The sequence below is a fragment of the Canis lupus genome, chromosome 11, assembly GCF_048164855.1.
Source record: "Canis lupus baileyi chromosome 11, mCanLup2.hap1, whole genome shotgun sequence".
Classification (NCBI taxonomy): Eukaryota; Metazoa; Chordata; class Mammalia; order Carnivora; family Canidae; genus Canis; species Canis lupus.
The window spans coordinates 10826734-10846202 of record NC_132848.1 but is presented as its reverse complement, the minus strand read 5'-3'; the positions used below and the strand labels follow the sequence as shown (position 1 = coordinate 10846202).

General features: G+C 43.4%; 1 protein-coding gene across 2 annotated transcripts in view; it reads right to left on the bottom strand.

Moving 5' to 3' along the window:
* Positions 1-18173, bottom strand: part of HELB (DNA helicase B) — a 35161-nt gene extending 16988 nt beyond the window's left edge. The window contains exons 1-8 of one of the 2 annotated variants that reach the window (XM_072843176.1): positions 17765-18173; positions 15491-15901; positions 14213-14382; positions 11243-12085; positions 8009-8186; positions 6500-6641; positions 4345-4499; positions 1129-1210 (exon numbers count right to left, since the gene is read on the bottom strand). In XM_072843176.1, the coding sequence (XP_072699277.1) occupies positions 1129-1210; positions 4345-4499; positions 6500-6641; positions 8009-8186; positions 11243-12085; positions 14213-14382; positions 15491-15901; positions 17765-18158 (2375 nt within the window). In that variant the 5' untranslated portion in view covers positions 18159-18173. The remainder of the gene's footprint in view (positions 1-1128; positions 1211-4344; positions 4500-6499; positions 6642-8008; positions 8187-11242; positions 12086-14212; positions 14383-15490; positions 15902-17764) is intronic. The other variant, XM_072843177.1, reaches the window with a different exon arrangement.
* Positions 18174-19469: the final 1296 nt, after the last annotated feature.

Here is a 19469-nt window from a genome sequence, read left to right as displayed (position 1 = left end):
TCCCTCTCCCTCTGCCCCTCCCCTGTTCAGGCTCTTGCTCTCTCGTTCTATTTTATTTAAAGAAATAATCTTAAACAAAAAAAGAATCTCCAGGAATTTCTCCAGGAAAAAGCATTTTGTGATTTTTATCTTTTTTTTAAAGATTTTATTTATTCATGAGAGACAGAGAGAGGCAGAGATACAGGCAGAGAGAGAAGCAGGCTCCCTGTGGGGAGCCCGACGTGGGACTCGATCCCAGGTCTCCAGGATCACGCCTTGGGCTAACGGCAGCGCTAAACCGTTGAGCCATCCAGGCTGCCCATCTTTTATTTTTTAAAAGATTTTATTTTTAAGGAACCTCTACACTCAACATGAAGCCTAAACTCATAACCCTGAGATCAAGAGCTTCATGCTCCACTGACTGAGCCAGCCAGGTGCCTCTGTAATTTTTATCTAAATGTAAATCTTGAGTGTCTGGGTGGCTCAGTCGTTGAGCACCTGCCTTGGGCTCAGGTCGTGATCCCGGGTCCTGGGATCAAGTCAGTCCTGCATCGGGCTCCCTGCATGGAGCCTGCTTCTCCCTCTGCCTGTGTCTCTGACCCTCTCTCTGTGCTTCTCATGAATAAATAAATAAAATCTTTTTAAAAACTAAATAAATGTAAATCCTGGCTCCACTCATATTTCATGGGAGTTGCCAAATATAATTATTTAGTAGAAAGAGCCCTGTTTATTTATTTTTTAAAAGATTTATTTATTTTGAAAAAAAAAAAAAAGATTTATTTTGAGACGGAGAAAGATAGTGCAAGTGGGGAGAAGGGCAGAGAGCCAGGGAGAGAGAATCCCAAGCAGGCTCTGCACTTAGCACTTAGCTCAGAGCCTGATACAGGCTTGATCTCACAACCTCGAGATCACGACCTGAGTCAAAATCAAGAGTAAGAGTCAGACACTTAGCTGACTGAGCCACCCAGGTGCCCCGAAAGAGCCCTTTTTATAAACTGCCCTCTGCCACACCTAACAAAAAAAATACCTCAAAATTAGAAGAGAATTAACAGTGCTGAATGATGAGAATCTCCCATTTAAACAGTATCTATATAAATTATGAGATTTAAAAGCTAGACTAAGAATGCTGAAATACTGTAAAGGCTTTACCTTCTAAATGCAATAAACTGTGATGTTTGTGCATCTTGCAGGTCATTTTCTTTGAGTAAGGTTCTCACTGCAGAATATAAATCTGATAATCGAAGAGAAAAAAGTTAACACAGAAAAACACCAAATTACACATTGTTTCAATGGAGAAACTAACTCAGAGTTCCTGCTAAGGGGGAATGGAATACCAATTGGCCATGGGAACATCAATTTCATTTGCCACAGCAGCCAGAGGACCAGAAGAGGAACGGTGATGAGGGTTCCAGATGCCCTAACCCCAACAGACGTCAGCCACTAGCTGATACAGCCCCTAATCTGCAATACAACCTCTCAGCACTGATGGTTTGTGAATGCTGAATGTAAAATATGAGCAAGAGGACAAAACATGTAACAGAATTACTGTAAGGTAAGACTTCTGTTTTAAGTTCTGGTGGCACAGAGTTATCATCTGAGGAGCTTTATACTTGGCACACGTTATTTCACTTAATCTTCACAACATTCGCAGGAGGCAGGCCTTCAATCCAAGGTTGACATTTAGTATAAAATATTGAGATACTTCCATAAAGGATGGAAAACAGCTACTCCCCAAATACCACAATGCCTGATCCCCACCCCCACATCCTGTGTTTGCTTCCCTCAGGACCCCCCAGGATCCAGCAACTAAAAAGTTAACCCTGGCACAGCAGGGACATCCATACCTTACTAGCTATTATATAGTTTGGCCACAAACACCAATTGCATTCTAGATATAAATGTGAAGCTGAGGCTCTTGGAAGTAAAACTAATTTTCCAAATGGTGGAGGGTGGCTGGCCTCCCTCTTTTAGACCCCAGATCACTGACAATGATGACATCCACTTACATTCTCCCTCAAAGCGCTGAGAAGTAGACTTCCTCTAATCTGTCTTATCAATAGTACAAAACAGTGAACATTTCTCATGAGAGAGAGAAGACATAAAAATTTAGGTAAGAACATTCTAGGCTCCTGTGTCCTCCCCCTCGTAGCAGATAAATCATAGGGGAATGAAAAAGCCCAGGCCTCAGGATGCCCTGCTCTAGGAAGACTTAGTTGCTTACTGAGCCCTTTATTGTTAAGATGAAAAGATTCTCCCTAAAAAATGGCCACTGCTCAGCTCACCCTGGTCAGCCCCTAGCCTGCCAGAGGAGGAATTTTCAAAGGTCTCACAGGATATTGTTTTCCTCCACACATACGATCGTGCTGTTCTGCTCTTTGCTTTCTTCATTCTCTCAACATCTTACAGATCAATACGTACACTGTATTTTCATTGATTCTAAAATATACATTTTTCTCACACTTCAGCATCTCTGGAGTTCCAGCCCAGCTATGAAGCCCATCTTTGGTCCCTGTACTTTGTAATAATGGGAATAATGTACTCAGTAACTTAATTATCAATGGAAAAGTACTCTCTCTCTCTCTCTCAGGAATATTTATTCGGTGCTTTTAAAGAAGGGATTAATTTTCTAGCTGAAATTTGTAATTGAGAAAGAAAAATAGCATCAGTTGAGCTCTACTGTCCTTCTGAAACAGACCACTTTTTTCCTTAATGTACATTCTCGGTAATGGAAAGAACGGGAGCCAGAAATAAAACTAACCATATTTCAGGTAGATCGGAATGAAGTGGCAAGGAAGGCACGTTCCTTAATGGGCTAAGTAAGTCTCATCTTTTTCATCCGTATTAGTATCTACTCTTAGCTAAGCTGTTGTGAGAATAAATATCACCTATTAATTATTCACAATATATTTCATAAAAAATCATAAAGCAATGTGCAGCTTATAATTTCATTTATGTAAGACAAAAAAAATAATATATGCTTGTGTATGGATATTACAAGGTTTAAAAGGATCAACACCAAGCTCTTACTACATAGTAAGAGTAGCAGATGAGTAACAGTAATAGCATGTGACCTTTTGGGGGCTACCTTGGGGAAAATGGAAAGGAAGATTACAGGGCAATATTCACTTTTACTTCAAACACTTCTGAATTATTTGACCATTTTTAAGGAAAGAAATTATTTCTATAATCAAAAGAAAAAAACTAAAAGGGTATTTATAGAATACAATGTATTAATATGGTCCCATTTCAAAATTATTGTAACATGTAAATGGACCCCAACCCAAGGGAACTGCAACTATGACCCACAAAGCAGGAGAGGCTTATACATGAAGCACTACAAAAGAGTGAAAGTAGCTAAGGAGTTAGGATATTCCTTCAAAGAACGATGGCAACTACAATAAATTCTCAATAATAATCATTTAAATCTTCACTAATTCAGTTTTGAGCAAACCATTATGCTATTAAAAAGTTTGCTGAGTAAGTTTAGAATACAAGCAAAGATCAAAAGGTTTAATCGATTTGTAATAGATCACTAAATATCCATTCTTCACAAAAAACTAACAGTTATGGAGCTGATAGCCTCATAGCAAGCCTGTATATAGCCCCTCAAAACGGATGAATGCCCTCAACCCCCACAACAGCTCCATGGGCAGTGTCACTATGATTCCCATTTTACAAATGGCTATGTGACATGACATAGGTCATACACATAAGGGAGAAGACTCTGTATCCTGTGCTCTTTTTGATCCTGTGATGTTGTTATCCTAACATCCATAATTAGAAGCAATGCTTGTCCATTTTATAAGCAACAGAAAGAACTAGTAGGAACTCAACTTGGCAACAGTTTAACAACCATTACTTTTGGTTCACAAATGTAGCAAATGTAATTCCATTTCCAACTGCTACAAAAGAAAATCTTCATTAATTAGGATATGCTTTCTTCTGAATGAACTTGAGATTCCTGGGGCTTTCCTTCATTTTAAACTAATCATCTACATCCATTTATTCACTCAACAAATATTTACTGAGCCCTTAGTGTATGCATCAAGAGCTTATTTCTTGTGTGTGTGTGTTTATGTGTGTATCACGAGTCCTTCCAAATCCCTTCCAGTATGAGATGCTATAGACAAGATCTGTTAAAGCAGATTGGATTACGTATATTGGCCTGGGAGAGCTTATTTCTTTACGAACTTCGAAGGTGAACAAAGTAGTTTTGATGACGAACAAAGTAGTTTATTTTCAGTGCCTAAATTTTTTACTAGCAATATTTCACTTTACTATCAAATAAAATTATAACCGGGCATTTAATAAGTATATTACAAAACTGAAATCGTAATCCTGCGTAATTGAAAAGTTTATACTTACGAGAGTGAGGATCATTTTTTGATAACTGAGAGTTGACATCCTCTTCTGGGAGTCTGATAAAAATAAATGTTTTATCTTGTATTGAGACAGGCAATGTTGGATTATCAGAGATATTCAGTTCTGCATCAAATACTGGAAATTGGCGTCTTGAGATTCTTAGGTGAAGATAAAATAACACAGCACAGCAAGAACATCAGTACCCGAAAATGGGTCTTCATGTATCATCAGATATGTCATTATAATAACTACTATCTGCTAATAGATAGTAAGTAAGATGAAAAGGCTACCCACATAGGCATTACAAATTGTAAATGAGTTTTAAAATGGAATTAGCAAGACCATAATGTTACACTAATCAATCAGTCCTCTACCTCTAACAAAAGCATTAGGAAAAACTGTCAGGGAATTTCCCAGTCTAACAACTTGACCTACTTTCCTTCAGACCACACAAGAACTATACAAGGTAGGAATTATCCTCATTTCACAGGTGAACAGCACAAGGCTTCTGCAACTGCAGTGGGTTGCCCATGGCCACAGAGGTAGAAAGGAAAGCAGAGAAGCTAGGAGGTAATTCTGGGCCCTTCTGGCTCCATGGCCTTTTCTACTTCAATTAATCTGGACTCTTTGGGGCCTTTTCCATACGCTTACATCACATTCTTTTTCTCCTTTCTTCTGTGTATATCATACATATGGCCTCATTTTCTCAGGTGAACCAAGTATCCACATCTTCTCTTTGCTTCTATTCCTTCATCCTTCTTTTGTTCTTGTGTTTCTCAAGACTAGCCAATCATATCAGAACACAGAGTATGTAAGGGGCAGATGCCTTGTCATAACAGAGTCTCTCCTTGGTTATATGGAAAAAGATCGACTCCCTGAAAAGACCTAACAGCAACCTGGCTATCAAAGCTAGTGTTTCCCTACTGCCATCTTCAACCCTTCCCCACAGGGCTGAAAGGGAAGAAAAGGAAGGTTGTTCTTGCTGGAATATCCCAGATCTAATTTGGGGGTGTTGAGAATCACCATGGATTTCCTGTTTGGCTTCTGATCCAGAACATGAAACACACTTCCATTTTTAGGAGTCCGTCCCTGCCATCACTGGGATCCTTGTGACATTAAGTATGCTGACAATTAAGAAGGAATGATAAAAGCAGCAGAGTTCAAATGACATCAAAAGGGCTAATAAGAGGAATTCCTAAGTTTCAGATAAAACTGACTCTAAGAAATCTAAAGTGCTTTAGATTTGTCCAAGATTGTCAGACTTTTCAGTGACCAATCATCTATGAAACTCCCCCAAATGAGGTGGCCTTTAGGTAGAAGCAGAAGAGTTAGACCAAAAGGTATCACACATCCAACTGCATTCTTTTGCTTAATGTCTTCATATGAACCTACAACATCCTACCCTATTCCTGTCAATCCTTCCCATACTCCCACAATCCTCTCCAAGTCAGACAGGGGCATAGAGAAGGAGGTTCTGAATGTTCTCATTTCTGCTGTACCCAAACAAGAAAATGTTCAAGCAACGAAAACAACATTTTGTAAAAGAGTGTCCAAAACCAAAGATAAATTTTAGTCCAATGAATAAAACAGTCTCTTAGTATTCCGAGATTTCATTATGTCTATTACAGGGGAATCACCCTGAAGGCTTACGTAAAGACAGAGGGAAGAGGATTCTTTTCTACACTAAGGGGAGTGATATGGCATTGATGCCACCAGGATTCATCAAGGAGTAAAATATCATATTCCTTTTTTTTTTTTTTTTTTTGGTGTAGGGCTCCCCTTACAAAAATTAGGGGATAATTCTTCCCCATTCTCCCTTGAACTTTAATGAGCTCATTTCCAAGTCTCTTTCCCCCTTGGGTTTATTCTAGAGTCTAGGCTTAATGCAACTCTAATTCACATATATACTTTAAATCAGGAAAACACATTCATTCTTAAATTTCAATAGTAATTCATGCTAGACCAATAACGAAAAACATTACGTTTGTTTTTCTAACTGTGGGACAATATATATACCTGAAGGATAGAATAAGTTCGTTAGAAGGGCACAGTAAACGTACTGCACTGAGCTGTCCTAATTCAAAAGCTAACAGGTATTGTTTTTACTTTTTATTTCTAATGTAACAGCGAGAAATGTAAAATTTTCATTATACTATACCTTGTGGCATTGTTCACAATTAGCTCAGATTCTGTTCTGTGGTTTGTCTTCAGTTCAATAGCACAATTTCTTGACTTAAGAGTTTCAAAAAGATCTATCAGCAAGTTACCGGGTTCGATGCTGGGTAACTGTCTAATATCACCTAAAAGGAGAGTAAGATACAGTAGATTTTTGGTAACAGGGTTCCTGAAATCTAGAAGCTGTTTTTATCTCTCCCAACTGATACATGCTATAATTATAAAGATTTATTCTAAGAAAAAAAGCCCCTCAAAATCTTTGTTTCAAATTACTTAAGGGGCACCTGGGTGGCTCAGCAGTTGAGCATCTGCCTTTGGCTCAGGGTGTGATCCCAGAGTCCCGGGATCGAGTCGCACATTGGGCTCCCTGCATGGAGCCTGCTTCTCCCTCTGCCTGTGTCTCTCTCTCTCTCTCTGTCTCTCATGAATAAATAAATTTAAAAATCTTTTTAAAAATAAATAAAATTACTTAAGAACATTAACTCTTTAAAAATATTTAACAGCAGCAAAGCATTCAAAGTAAACAGTATGAGATATAAAAAAAAAAACAGTGATAACACAGTAAGGTAAAATCTGAATTGAACTTCCTTCATACCTATAAACCCAGGCAAACTGTGTAGGGGCATATATGTTAGCCATTTTCTCATGGGAAGAGAAAAACAGGCCTAGAATCTTAGGTAAATGCCACTCAGTCACCAACTCAATCTTGCTCAATGTCTTAGTAGACCCTGAAGAATCTATGGCCTCAAATAAATAAAATAAACATATAAAATACAAAATAGACAAACCCAACCTATTTGCTCATAGATAAATTCCTGTAATATGATGATAACGTTTGGCTCTACTAAAAATCCCTTTAAACAAACCAACCCTGGAGTTAAGAAAAACAACTACTTTCTCAGTGGAGACTGGGCGAGTGCTTAAGCCATTAACAGAGTCAACTAACTGCTTACAGCGTATCCCCAAAGACCTAAGAGAATTATTTGTATACAGTTTGATTCTCACAACATGATTCTCCATGAAATCATACAGGCTACAGGCCAGGAGTACCCAATAGAATCTAACTCTCACCAGAATGGAAAAGGATTTAGGAGGCTAGTCACGTCTACCTTGAGTTATTAGCTGAAAATCATAAATTCACTCCTAAGTGGTCTATAATTCAGACTTTTTATTATTTCTAAATGATCCAGATCATTATTTACTCTGAGCGTGTGACATTTTTACTATTTTAACAGTCATCATTTAGGTGATTAGCAGTAACCCCTCACGACTCTATTTCATCTCGCGGCCTAGTCTCCTAATACCCTGGCCCAAATGAGGAACCACCCAAGCTGACAGAGGGATGGAACCCAGGGGGGGCTGGAGTGTGGGCTCTGAGAAATGGCTTCCCACCTGGAGGACAGGGACACTGAAACTGTGAAATGCTGTAAGCACCCCACCAACTGCAAAGCTTTGAACAAAACAATGAGGACTCCAACAATATTTAACTTACCAAGGATAATGAGCTTCGAAAGTTTGGAGTGCTCACACAATAACTTTAAAACTGATTTGAAGATTCTGACAGATACCAAACTCCCTTCATCCACAACCAGAACTCTCACCGAAGAAAACTTCCATGGACCGTTCTTGGCCGAGTTTTTTTTCTCCCATAAATAGAAGCTGTAATTGACCTACAAGCAAATTATGGCATTTCTAAATTCAGGGTATAAATTTTACAAATCAACATCTTAACAACATGTTATTTTGAAACAAGACTCTTGAATGGGCCAGTGGGGGTGGAGAGGGCAGTGGTGTGGGTAAAGCCACATAGAGAAACAGGCTAAAGAAATAAAGAACACAAAAGTTAAAACTTTTTAAAACCCTAAAGGGATGGATACAGAGAAAAGATAGATCAAATAAATCTAAAAACAAAAACAACAAAAAAGATCAAATAGTTTAAAAAAAAAATGCTTCCTGATAAGTACTACATGTATTTAAACATCACACACAGCATTACTCTACTGCCAAAATCTTAACCCTCTTCTTTTCGCTCTTGACCACACAGAGCTCCCTAATCTTTTCCATTCCCAAATGAACCTTCTCTTGGCTTTCTGAGATGGCCAGTCACTTCAGCCCTCCTCTCCTCCCAACTGCACCACTCCATTCTGGAAATAAAAGGCTGCCTTCTCAACCGAACTATGAACATACTATTTTTCTTCTAACATTCTAAGCTCCCTTACTTTCCCAACATTTAAAAACCCACAACAAAGCAAGTTTAAAAACTATCTATTAAAGATACAATAATATTTACTATTTTAAAAAATACAGACAAGGAGAAAACTTTGGAAAATAAAACCTGAGAACATTAAATATTTTGGTATATACATCATTCCCGAAATGTGTCTACGTTGGAATCATGCATGTATACACTATATACCTACGCCGATTTCTTAAATTGTATATCTTTAATTTTTCTGCTGAAGCTTCACTTTACTTCAGCATGTCTATTAAGTAAAAGCCTTCATATTTTCCACCCAAATTCATCAATTCCCTTCAACAAAACCCCCATTCTCTCAGTGGCCTTGTCTCAACAGAACATCTGAATCACTGCAGCTTGTTTTGATTTTATAAATTCAATTAGTTCTCTTAGAAATGTCTAGGTGAGACTTTCCCCTGTATTTTTAGTGCTACCAACCAAACACAGGCCCCATCTGTGAGGCTAGATTACTCCCGCAGCCTTACAAGCGGGTTCCCCTGCACATTGATCCACAATGGGATTGCCAGATAAAATATATGAATTTCAGATAAACAGTAAATGACATTTTAGCATAAATATGTTTGATGCAGTGTTTAGTACATGCTTACACTAAAAAAATAATTTTATTTTTATCTGTCCCACCTGGTAAACTGGTAACCCTAGCCCAAGGATGGTAAATAAATGGTGTGAGTGCCACATGAATGCCTTTCTGATGGCCCTATCTATACGCTCTCCTGACCCTACATGTGGCTTAAGAAATATTCTCCCAGCATTCCAAGCAGATATTAAGATACTTCCATTGACCAGAGTCAGAACATAAGATGAAATTTAGTAATAATGCCTCTCTAGCTCTTCTCTTCTAAGCCAACCCTTCAGACTAATCAGATGGGAAAAATCATAAGCTGATCAGAAAACTCTGCCGTCAGTGAGCTATCCTGAGCTTCTACACTGAACACAAATAAACGTAATGTATAATGTCATTTCTGAGGTGGCTCATGGCGCTGAGATTCTGGGTAATCTTTCTTAAAACTGCTTTCTTCAGCATTTCACTCTCTTGTTGAGGATCCTAAATGGCTCCCCAGTAAACCAAGTCCAAGCTTCTTTGTTGGGTATGCAAGGTCTGGAGTAAAGGAGGAAATTATGGCACCACGGAAAGAGCAACGAGCAGGGAGGTCACACATCTGAATCCAAGTGCTAGTTCTGCACCTGGTTACGATCTTGGGCAACTTGTTCAATACCCTCAAATTTCAACTGGCTCCTCTGTAAAATGGAGATAATATCACTTACTCACTTCACTAGTTTATCAAGGATTTAATGGGATACTTTGCAAACATTAAAGCTCAAGTTCCCAGTCTACACCAAACTCAATTTCCATTATTTTACAATACACGGAATTCACTCTAATCAATGCAGTCACCTCAAGACCATCTCCACACACTACGATCACTTCTTCAATGCCTATGGAAAGGCCTTCCCCCCAAATAAAATGTCCTCCTCACCTGAGCCTCTCTGTCTTTTGCAGTCCAAGTCAATGATTATATCCTTTAGGAATCTTCCAACAATGGAGTTCCTTGATCTATAAAATGGCAGGTCAGGCTATTACAAGTTTAAAATTCCATGACTTCTAACTAGTGCCAAAACTGTTTCTCAAGAATATTAATTCATTTGAAAATTTTATTACATGACTGTTTACCAGGCTTTGCTATGGGGGAAGGAGACAAAGAACTAAAACCAGGGGCGCCTGGGTGGCTCAGTGGTTCAGCATCTGCCTTCCCCTCCGTCATGATTCTGGGGTTCCGGGATAGAGTCCCCATCGGGCTCCCCACAGGGAGCCTGCTTCTCCCTCTGCCTGTGTCTCTGCCTCTCTCTCTGTGTGTCTCTCATGGATAAATAAATAAAATCTTTAAAGAAGAAAAGAACTGGGCAGCCCCGGGGGCTCGGCGGTTTACCACCGCCTTCTGCCCAGGGCCTGATCCTGGGGTCCCGGGATCGAGTCCCCATCGGGCTCCCTACATGGACCTGCTTCTCCCTCTGCCTGTGTCTCTGCCTCTGTGTGTGTGTGTGTCTCATGAATAAATAAGTAAAATCTTAAAAAAAAAAAAAAAAAGAAGAAGAAGAAAAAAAAAAGAACTAAAACCAGACGACCAAAGTCTTCACTTTTATGCAGATTTCCAACTATCAAATAGAATACAGCCTTTTCCTTCCAACACAAGCGCTTCTCCGACTAGGGGTGCGGACTCTAACAGGTGTGTAACCAGTGCCCCCGGGACGGAATCCCACGCCGGACCCCACGACGTCACGCAGCGCACCCCCAGGCTAGCTGGCTCCCTTCCACGCAGGACCGGCTCCACGAAAGCCACGGAGTGCTGAGCGACTGGCCAGCGCCGGCCCTGAAGCAGGGATCCTCGGAGAGCCCGGCTTCGGGCCAATGGTTTTATCTGCAGGGAAAACAAAAACAACAAAAAACAAAATGCAGAAAAGTCTTCCCACCTGACACAGCGTATAGGCGCTCAGGCCGGTCCTCTGCCGTAGCAGGCCAGCGGCCTTGCCGGTGGGCGCGGTGAGCAGCACCTCCACGGCCCGCTCCAGCCTTGGGAGCCCCTGCTCTGCAGAGCTGACCCACTCGGGTGGCACGTCCTGGTCGCGTTCAAAATCCTCGCAAGCCCGCTCTACCTCACTTTCCTCCAGCTGCTCCAGGTGCTTAAAGAGGTGGCTGACGATGCTGGTCTTGCCACTGCCCCCCTTGCCGCTCACCACAGTCACGGCATTGGAGCACACCATTTCCAGGGCGGCCACCTGGGCCGGATCCAGCCCAGCCGGGCCTGTGTCTGCGCGCCCGTCCTGGCCCCCCGGGACGGCCACAGAATGCTCTGCACTCACTGCGCCCGGCATACTTCCATGCAACGCCTCCCCACTCCTCGACCCCTCGGGGCCTGTGGCCTGAAGGGCTGCCAGCACCCTTTTGACATCGACCTGCAAATGCCATGGGGGCCTCGTCATCAGGTCACATATGGAAGAGGCAATGCCCTGCTCCGCCCGGTAAAGGTCATCAAGAAAGACACAGCCCCTCTCGTATGTCACCACGCCGATGTCCTTCAGAAACTTCAGAGACTGCCAAGCGTCGTGGAAAGACATGTCGTCTGACACGCTGTAAGTTAGGTCGGCTTCCTCGACACACGTGTGCCCTTGCTCCCTACATACGTGTCTCAGTTTGGAGTAGATTATCAACGCATGCTTCTCCAAATCAGCCATCGACTGGAGGAGGGACTGGCACTGGCAAAATGAGGCCCAGCTGGCCTCGCACTGCAAGAGCTTCAGCTCCATGTAGGTTATCTTCAAAGAAACAGAGATCGAGTTGCTTATGAAAATTGCAACTGCTGGCGGGTGTTATCAGGACTACATAAAAACTGGGTTACTCGTTGGTAGTTGCTTAGGTCTCAAAAAAGACATAAAATAAGAATTGCTTACGTCTCAGATGACATGTAACGAAACCTGGAGGAAAAACTGGGTAGCCATGACATCACCAAGTTTCTACTAGACTGTCAAAGATCTAAGTTTTTAATTAAAATTATATTTTCTCAAAACAATACACATACAGTTTTAAAAGCCAATTAACACTAGCAAGCAAATTGCGAGAGAGGAATCCCCTGACTTACCCTTTCCCATGCCTCATAAGGTCAACATTGTTCTAAGTACTGTTTATACCACTCTCTGATTTTTTTAATTTTAATTTTTTTTAATTTTTTAATATATATATATATTTTTTTAGAGGAGGTAGTAACCTCCTCTCCTATGGGAAGTCTTTCTCTACAGAAACTCCCCCTTTTTTATGACAACACTTCCCCACATGCTTCTCTTCCCATCTTTGAAAAAAAGCTATGGTATACATGCTGTTAATCAAATTATTTTGGTTAAATCGGTGCTAAACAGGATTCGCAGCTGAGTGACACGATATATTACAATTATATTAACTTTTGCGTCAAACGCTTGCATATGTAGTGAAGTTGATGACTGTCTCAGCTGGTTGAGGTTTCTCTGTGTCTCTCAACAATTCTGCCCAAACTCTACTGAAGAGGCTCAGAACTTCCTTCACCATGATCCACTCAGTAGGTTCTCTACCAGCTTCATTTTTTTTTTTCCTAAGGAGCATCTTTTCTGGAGCCTTCCATACATTTTATGGGCTGAAATGTGTCCCCTCAAAATTCATTTGTTGAAATCCTAACCTGCTACTACGCCAAAATGTGGCCATATTTGGAAATACGGTCTTTCAACAGGTAATTAAGTTAAAATGAGGTCACTGGGGTGGAACCTAATCCAACAGGACTGGAGTCCTTATAAGAAGAGAGGTGATGACAGACAGGCACGAAGGAAGACTATGGAAGACCCAGAGAGAACTGTCTTCTCACAACCATGTACAAGCTAAAGAGAGGGGACTCAGAAGAAACCAATCAGCTATCACCTTGATTTTGGACTCAGAGCCTCCTTAATCGTGAGAAAATAAATATCTACCACGCAGAATATGGTGTGAAGCACAGATTTAGAGGGTTGGCAGTCCCAGCCATCTAATATGTCAGTAACGGTCTTTATTTTGGACGGTGGTTTCCAAACTGTACGGTAGGACTTCATGTCTCCTGTTCCCAATTGAGTTCCAGAATGTGCTTTGCTCTACCTCTCCTCTCTACTGAATATATATAATAATCCAGTGTTCCAGAATTTCATTTTGTAAAACATGCTGAAATCATCATCATGTCATGTAGGAGATAAATTCATTATTCTGGTATATCTCAAATTGGTTGGGGGGAGGGGGCTCATAAACATTCTTGGGGATCCAAGAATTATCTCAGAAATTTTTAAATTGTATTTTCATTTGGAAAACCACCATAACCAAGTACTGCCAACATTTAAGTGCTACACTTGGTCTCCAACTCCACTGAAGCCTCATAGTTCCATTCCTACTCTTGGTCTCTAATAATAAGAACAGAAGGGGATTCATCTGTAAGTGATATCATTGTATCAAAAACTCAAATAATAAAAAAAAACCTCAAATAATATAATGATGTACCACATGAATAATGACAGTTTTCAAAAGCTCAAATAGGAAAGTGAGGGATTAACATGGACTTGCCAAATTCCTAAGAATTTGTGTCTTCAATGAGATCATAGTCACATTGCAAATGGTCATTTGGTTACCAAAAAAATGTTTCCTATTGAAGTAAATTATATAATTAAATTACTGACAATGTCAATGTCATCAATTTTGTTATTTTGTTTTCCTTCACAAATTTTCTGCATATGAGCTACAGGTATAAGAAATTTATAGTTGGTTCTCACCCTTAAGAGAAAAATCAACATTGAGGTCCATACAAATTTTTTTCCTTTGAAAGAGATGTAAAAATTGTCACGTTTGAGAAATCCTCCCTTACTCAAGATTATTAAATGGCGAGTAAACGTCTTACTTACTTTACTAAACCCAAGTTTCCATGGATGCGTACCTAACATCTCTTCTATCTTTTCCAAAAGCTCCTTAGAACCTGAGCTTATGAGCCATTTAAAGTGTCGAGGCAGAAGAATTGGAAGGAATTCCATTATTTTTGGAAACTGCAAAGCTGTCATTACAGTTATAAATGGAACTACAGGGTCAGAGAAAAGAACAAAACAAAACGTACAAGTGAGCTCACAGAACAACTGATGTGATAGACTTTCCCCCCGTAGCACAACCAGCTCATAAAATTGAAATTTAAGAGAGAGAAAGAAATTTACTGTAACCGGCAGGAAAACTGAGCGGTTTATACAACTGATTTTGTACTCGGGTGGTAAAAACTGTGTTTAACTCCAAAATGTATGTTCTTCAAATGCTTAGACAGCCACTTCTTAGTCTTTTCTTTCCTTTTGCGTATAATATAATCAGAGTAAAATTTGGGACTCTGTGATATAATGATAAATTTGAAGCTAAGCATAACAAAGAAATCATTTACATATTAACCTTTAGAACCATTTTCCTGACTGTCATCGTGATTCTTTGGTCACTGAAGTCATCCGATGATGCCGTTGCATATCAATTATTTGATATAATTAAGAAATGAAATACTCTATTCATGTGAGTGGCCAGATAACAAACCATACTAAGAAATTATTTCATACCATTTTGGACTGCAATCTCCAAAATATCCTTATCTCTCTCCTCTGCCTTCTTAAGCAGAATAAAAATTGGAACTGAAGAGCTGACAACTCAACTTTCCCTTAATGACTCCAGGTAATCCCATGGACACAAAAGTCAGAGAGAAACACAGTTTTAAAGCCGGGGAGGGGATCCCTGGGTAGCTCAGCGGTTTAGCGCCTGCCTTCCATCCAGGGCGCCATTCTGGAGATCTGGGACCAAGTCCCACGTTGGGCTCCCTGCATGTAGCCTGCTCCTCCCTCTGCCTGTGTCTCTGCCCCTCTCTCTCTCTCTCTCTCTCTCGTAAATAAATAAAATCTTTAAAAAATAAATAAATAAAATAATAAAGCTGGGAAGGAACTAGAAGAAGCTTAAAGATCATGTCACCCAACCTCCCCACCTTATCCATAAGGAACCTGGAAATTACAATGATGCATCCTAAATGAAACAGAAACAGAGTTGCAAGAGCAGATTTTAAAAAAGAACAGTATGCCAAGATACTAAAGTGGTAATATCTCTAAACACACTAGTTCATTAAGTATCTCATTTATAATAAAACTGGATGATAAAATCACACCTACCTTTGTTTTCCAGAGGAAGGCACATCTCGTTTTCTGGTAGAGACTCTTCCCGTCCATCCTGCGTAGACTGTTTTTGACCTTTCCTTTCAGTTTCCTTTTGGAAAAGTCTCAGCATTTCCCTAAGATTTTCAAAGTTGAGGTTTTTATAGCTTGAGACAGCATTTACCCAAGCTAAAAATTTATCTATCTTGTCACTGGAGAAATTACAGTCTCTAAGAAACAGGGAACAGATACTTTTTTGATTTGGTGGTGACATATCAGACTGTAAAAAGTAAGATGGGAATCCGTGAACTTGATAGCTCCTCAATCCCATAGGTCTCACTTGCACCTTCACTCGCCACCAAGGACCCATTATCGGAAAACGTCCAAACACGTTACATTGCTCTTGAGTGTTTTCATCAGAAATTATGACTTTAAAAAAAAGAAAAGAAAAAGTTAATGTAAGATATTTTACAACCGCTTTTTCAGTGTTTTAGCAAATCTACCACTGTCTTTAATCCCCCCACAGCACCCTGTACGGATGTTTATTAGGGTATCTCATATTCCACTTACCTGTTTCTCTGTTTCCCTTTACTGAGCTGTGAGCTCTCTAGAATGAAAACAATATTTTACTTGTCCTTGGATTCCAAGAGCTAAGTACAGTACCTGGCAAAAGTCTGTTGTTTCTATTTTTTTTTTAAGATTTTATTTATTTATTCACGAGAGACACAGAGAGAGAGAGAGGCAGAGACACAGGCAGAGAGAGAAGCAGGCTCCATGCAGGGAGCCCGACGCTGGACTCGATCCCGGGACTCCAGGATCATGCTCTGGGCAGAAGGCAGACGCTCAACCGCTGAGCCCCCCAGGGATCCCCTGTTGTTTCTCTTCTAAAAACAGTCATCTCTCTGCTACTCTGACCTATGCCAAAAATCACCTTCCTGCAGTTTCTAAAAAATGCTGTGGTCCCTCCCACCACAGGGCCTTTGCATATGCTGTTCCACATGCCTCACATGTTCTCTTCCTTGCTATTTAACCCCCTTTTACTACAGATCCTAATTTAATTGTCACTTCCTCAGGAAAGTCTTCCCTGAATCTCAAGATTCTAACTTCTCATAGCACTGCTTATTATTCCTTCTATCAACTAAGTATTATGGTCACTTCTGTAATTGTTTAAAGAATGCCTGTTTAATTCACCAAAGAATAAGTTCCATTAAGACAGAAGCTTCATTATCTCATCTCCCTGGGCATCTCGGCAACAAACGGCAGTCACTTGCTTGGAACTTGGTAGCCAGTCACTAATACTTTAGGATAAATGAGTAACCTTGCACAAATACTTGACAACTGTCTGTCTAGGGCACCCGGGGGGCTCGGCAGGGGAGTGTCAGAGTAGCTCAGGGTGTGACCCTGGAGTCCCGGGATCCAGTCCCACATCGGGCTCCCTGCATTGAGCCTGCCTCTCCCTCTGCCTGTGTCTCATGGATAAATACATAAAATATTTAAAAAAAAAAAAAGAAAGAAAGAAAACTTTCTAAATGTGTGCTGCCCACTCTCATGTGACTATTTAAACTCTAATTAAAACTAGACAAAACTTAAAATTCAGCTGCTCGGTTGCAGTAGCTGCATTTCACGGTCCCAATAGACGCGGGCGGCTCGCGGCCACGGGAGCGGACGCTGCAGGCACAGAGCGAGGCCTGCAGCACCGAGCAGTCTGGGGGGGGAGGGGGGGTGACCACTCAACGACCCTCAAACACCAGTCAGTGCGCTCGTCACCGGGACTCCACAGCACAGCAACTGCACAAGATAAACGCACATCAGGACGCGAACGAATCCACCACGCCTGGAGGCGCGTCCTGTGTGCGTGCTGTCCAGGTGGCTGAAAAATAAATATTTGACTCCAGGCAGGACAGGAAAACAATTTTATTTACTATTATTATTATTATTTTGGAAAACAGTCTAAGACTCTACTTCTGGGATGCCTGGGTGGCTCAGTGGTTGAGCATCCATCTGCCTTGGGCCCAGGGCGTGACCCCGGGGTCACGGGATCGAGTCCCGCATCGGGCTCCCTGCATGGAGCCTGCCCCATTCTCTCTCTCTCTCTCTCATGAATAAATAAATATTAATTTAAAACACAAGTCTCCTTCTGGGCGTGAACACAGGCTTGACGTCCCGCTGTTTCCTCGAGGACGTAAACAACCCCCCCAAGAGCCTGGATCGTGGGGCGCCCACCCGACCCGCCGACCCGGAAGCGCTCCCTCCCTCCGGCCGTCCCACTCCCTCGGGCCGCGGCTCCCTCACCGCGGACGCGCCCGGGGAGCGTGCCGGCCTTGACGCCCCCGCCGCACAGCTCCTCCGCGTCCACGAACTCCAGGTCTTCATCGTCCTCCGCGTCCTCCCTCACACAGTCCTCGTCCTCGTCCTCCAGGTTCTTGGGTGGCAGCAGAGGTCCCTGCAGCTCGCGCAAGGGCTGCCTCACCAGAGCCATGGCGGCCCCCTCGCGGGTCTCCTCGGATCCCGGAAACCCCGGGCACCGTACGGCCACCATCAGCCAATCAGCTCCGCGGGCTAAGAGTTCCGGAAACGCCCCCCACAGCGGCTTGAGCGTGCGGAAGGGCGGGGCGGCGGCGAAGCTCCGCTCCGAGGGTCCCGCGGGAGGCGGGGCTAAGACGCAGCAGGGGCGGGGTGAGGGCATAGCTCCGACCCAAGTCCCCGCGGGAGGCGGAGGTAAAGCGCAGCAGGGGCGGGATGAGGGCGGGGCATCGGCGTAGCTCCAGCCCAAGTCCCCGCGGGTAGCTCCGCCCTAAATGTGCCGCGGGGGCGGGGCTAAGACGCCGCAGAGGCAGGGTGAGGGCGTAGCTCCGCCCCAAGTCCCCGCGGGAGGCGGGGCTAAGGCGCAGCAGGGGCAGTATGAGGGCGGGGCATCGGCGTAGCTCCGCCCTAAATGTACCGCGGGGGCGGGGCTAAGACGCAGCAGAGGCAGGGTGAGGGCGTAGCTCCGCCCCAAGTCCCCGCGGGAGGCGGGGCTAAGACGCAGCAGGGCAGTATGGGGGCGGGGCATCGGTGTAGCTCCGCCCTAAATGTACCGCGGGGGCGGGGCTAAGTCGCAGCAGGCGGTATGGGGGCGGGGCATCGGTGTAGCTCCGCCCTAAACGTGCCGCGGGGGCGGGGCTAAGTCGCAGCAGGGCGGTATGGGGGCGGGGCATCGGTGTAGCTCCGCCCTAAACGTGCCGCGGGGGGGGGCTAAGACGCAGCCGGGGCGGGGCGAGTGCGGGGAACGGCGGGAAGAGCGCGCGCCGGGCGGCCGGCCTGGAGGGTCCGAGCTGTGCGGGGCCGTAGCCCGCCCTCCGGGCAGCGTCCAGTGTGGCCCCTGCGGAACCCCTAGCACGTCCAGAGAGAAACGTGAGGGAAGGCCGCCTCCAGGGAGTCTAAGGAGCCCGGAAAAGCAAGCCCCCCCAACACCCTAAAACGAAAACAAACCCAGATGCTCCTCCGGAAATGGGCCACCGCCCAAAGCAGCGGATCTGCAGTCGGGAGACCCGCTTAGGCCCCACTGCTTTGCTCCTCCGTTTCCTTAAACCTTTGAGTTTATGACATCGGAGGCTCCTGCGTTCAAGGCCGGGTCTCCGGGCCCCGGGCCACGCGCAGTGTGTGGGGGTCTAGGGCAGGGACCCAGGATTCAGGCTTTAGCGCACGTCCCAGGCTGTCTCCTGTGATGCTCAGCCAGGCTTGCGAACTGCCGGATCGCACGACGTGCAGAGGCTTTTCCGTCCTTTCCTCTGTGACCCCAAGCTGGTCTCCCAAGCTCCCCCAAGCTGGACCACGCCGGCCCCCAGAGGGGCAAAAAAAGCATCTGCTTACAGTTGAGAGTATAGACGAAGACTGGGGAAGGGAGGTACAAGAGAAAGGACCGTCCGTGGCTTTAAAAAGTATTCTGGGGGGACACCCGCGTGGCTCAGCGTCTGCCTTCGGCCCAGGGCGTGACCCCGGGGTCCTGGGATCGAGT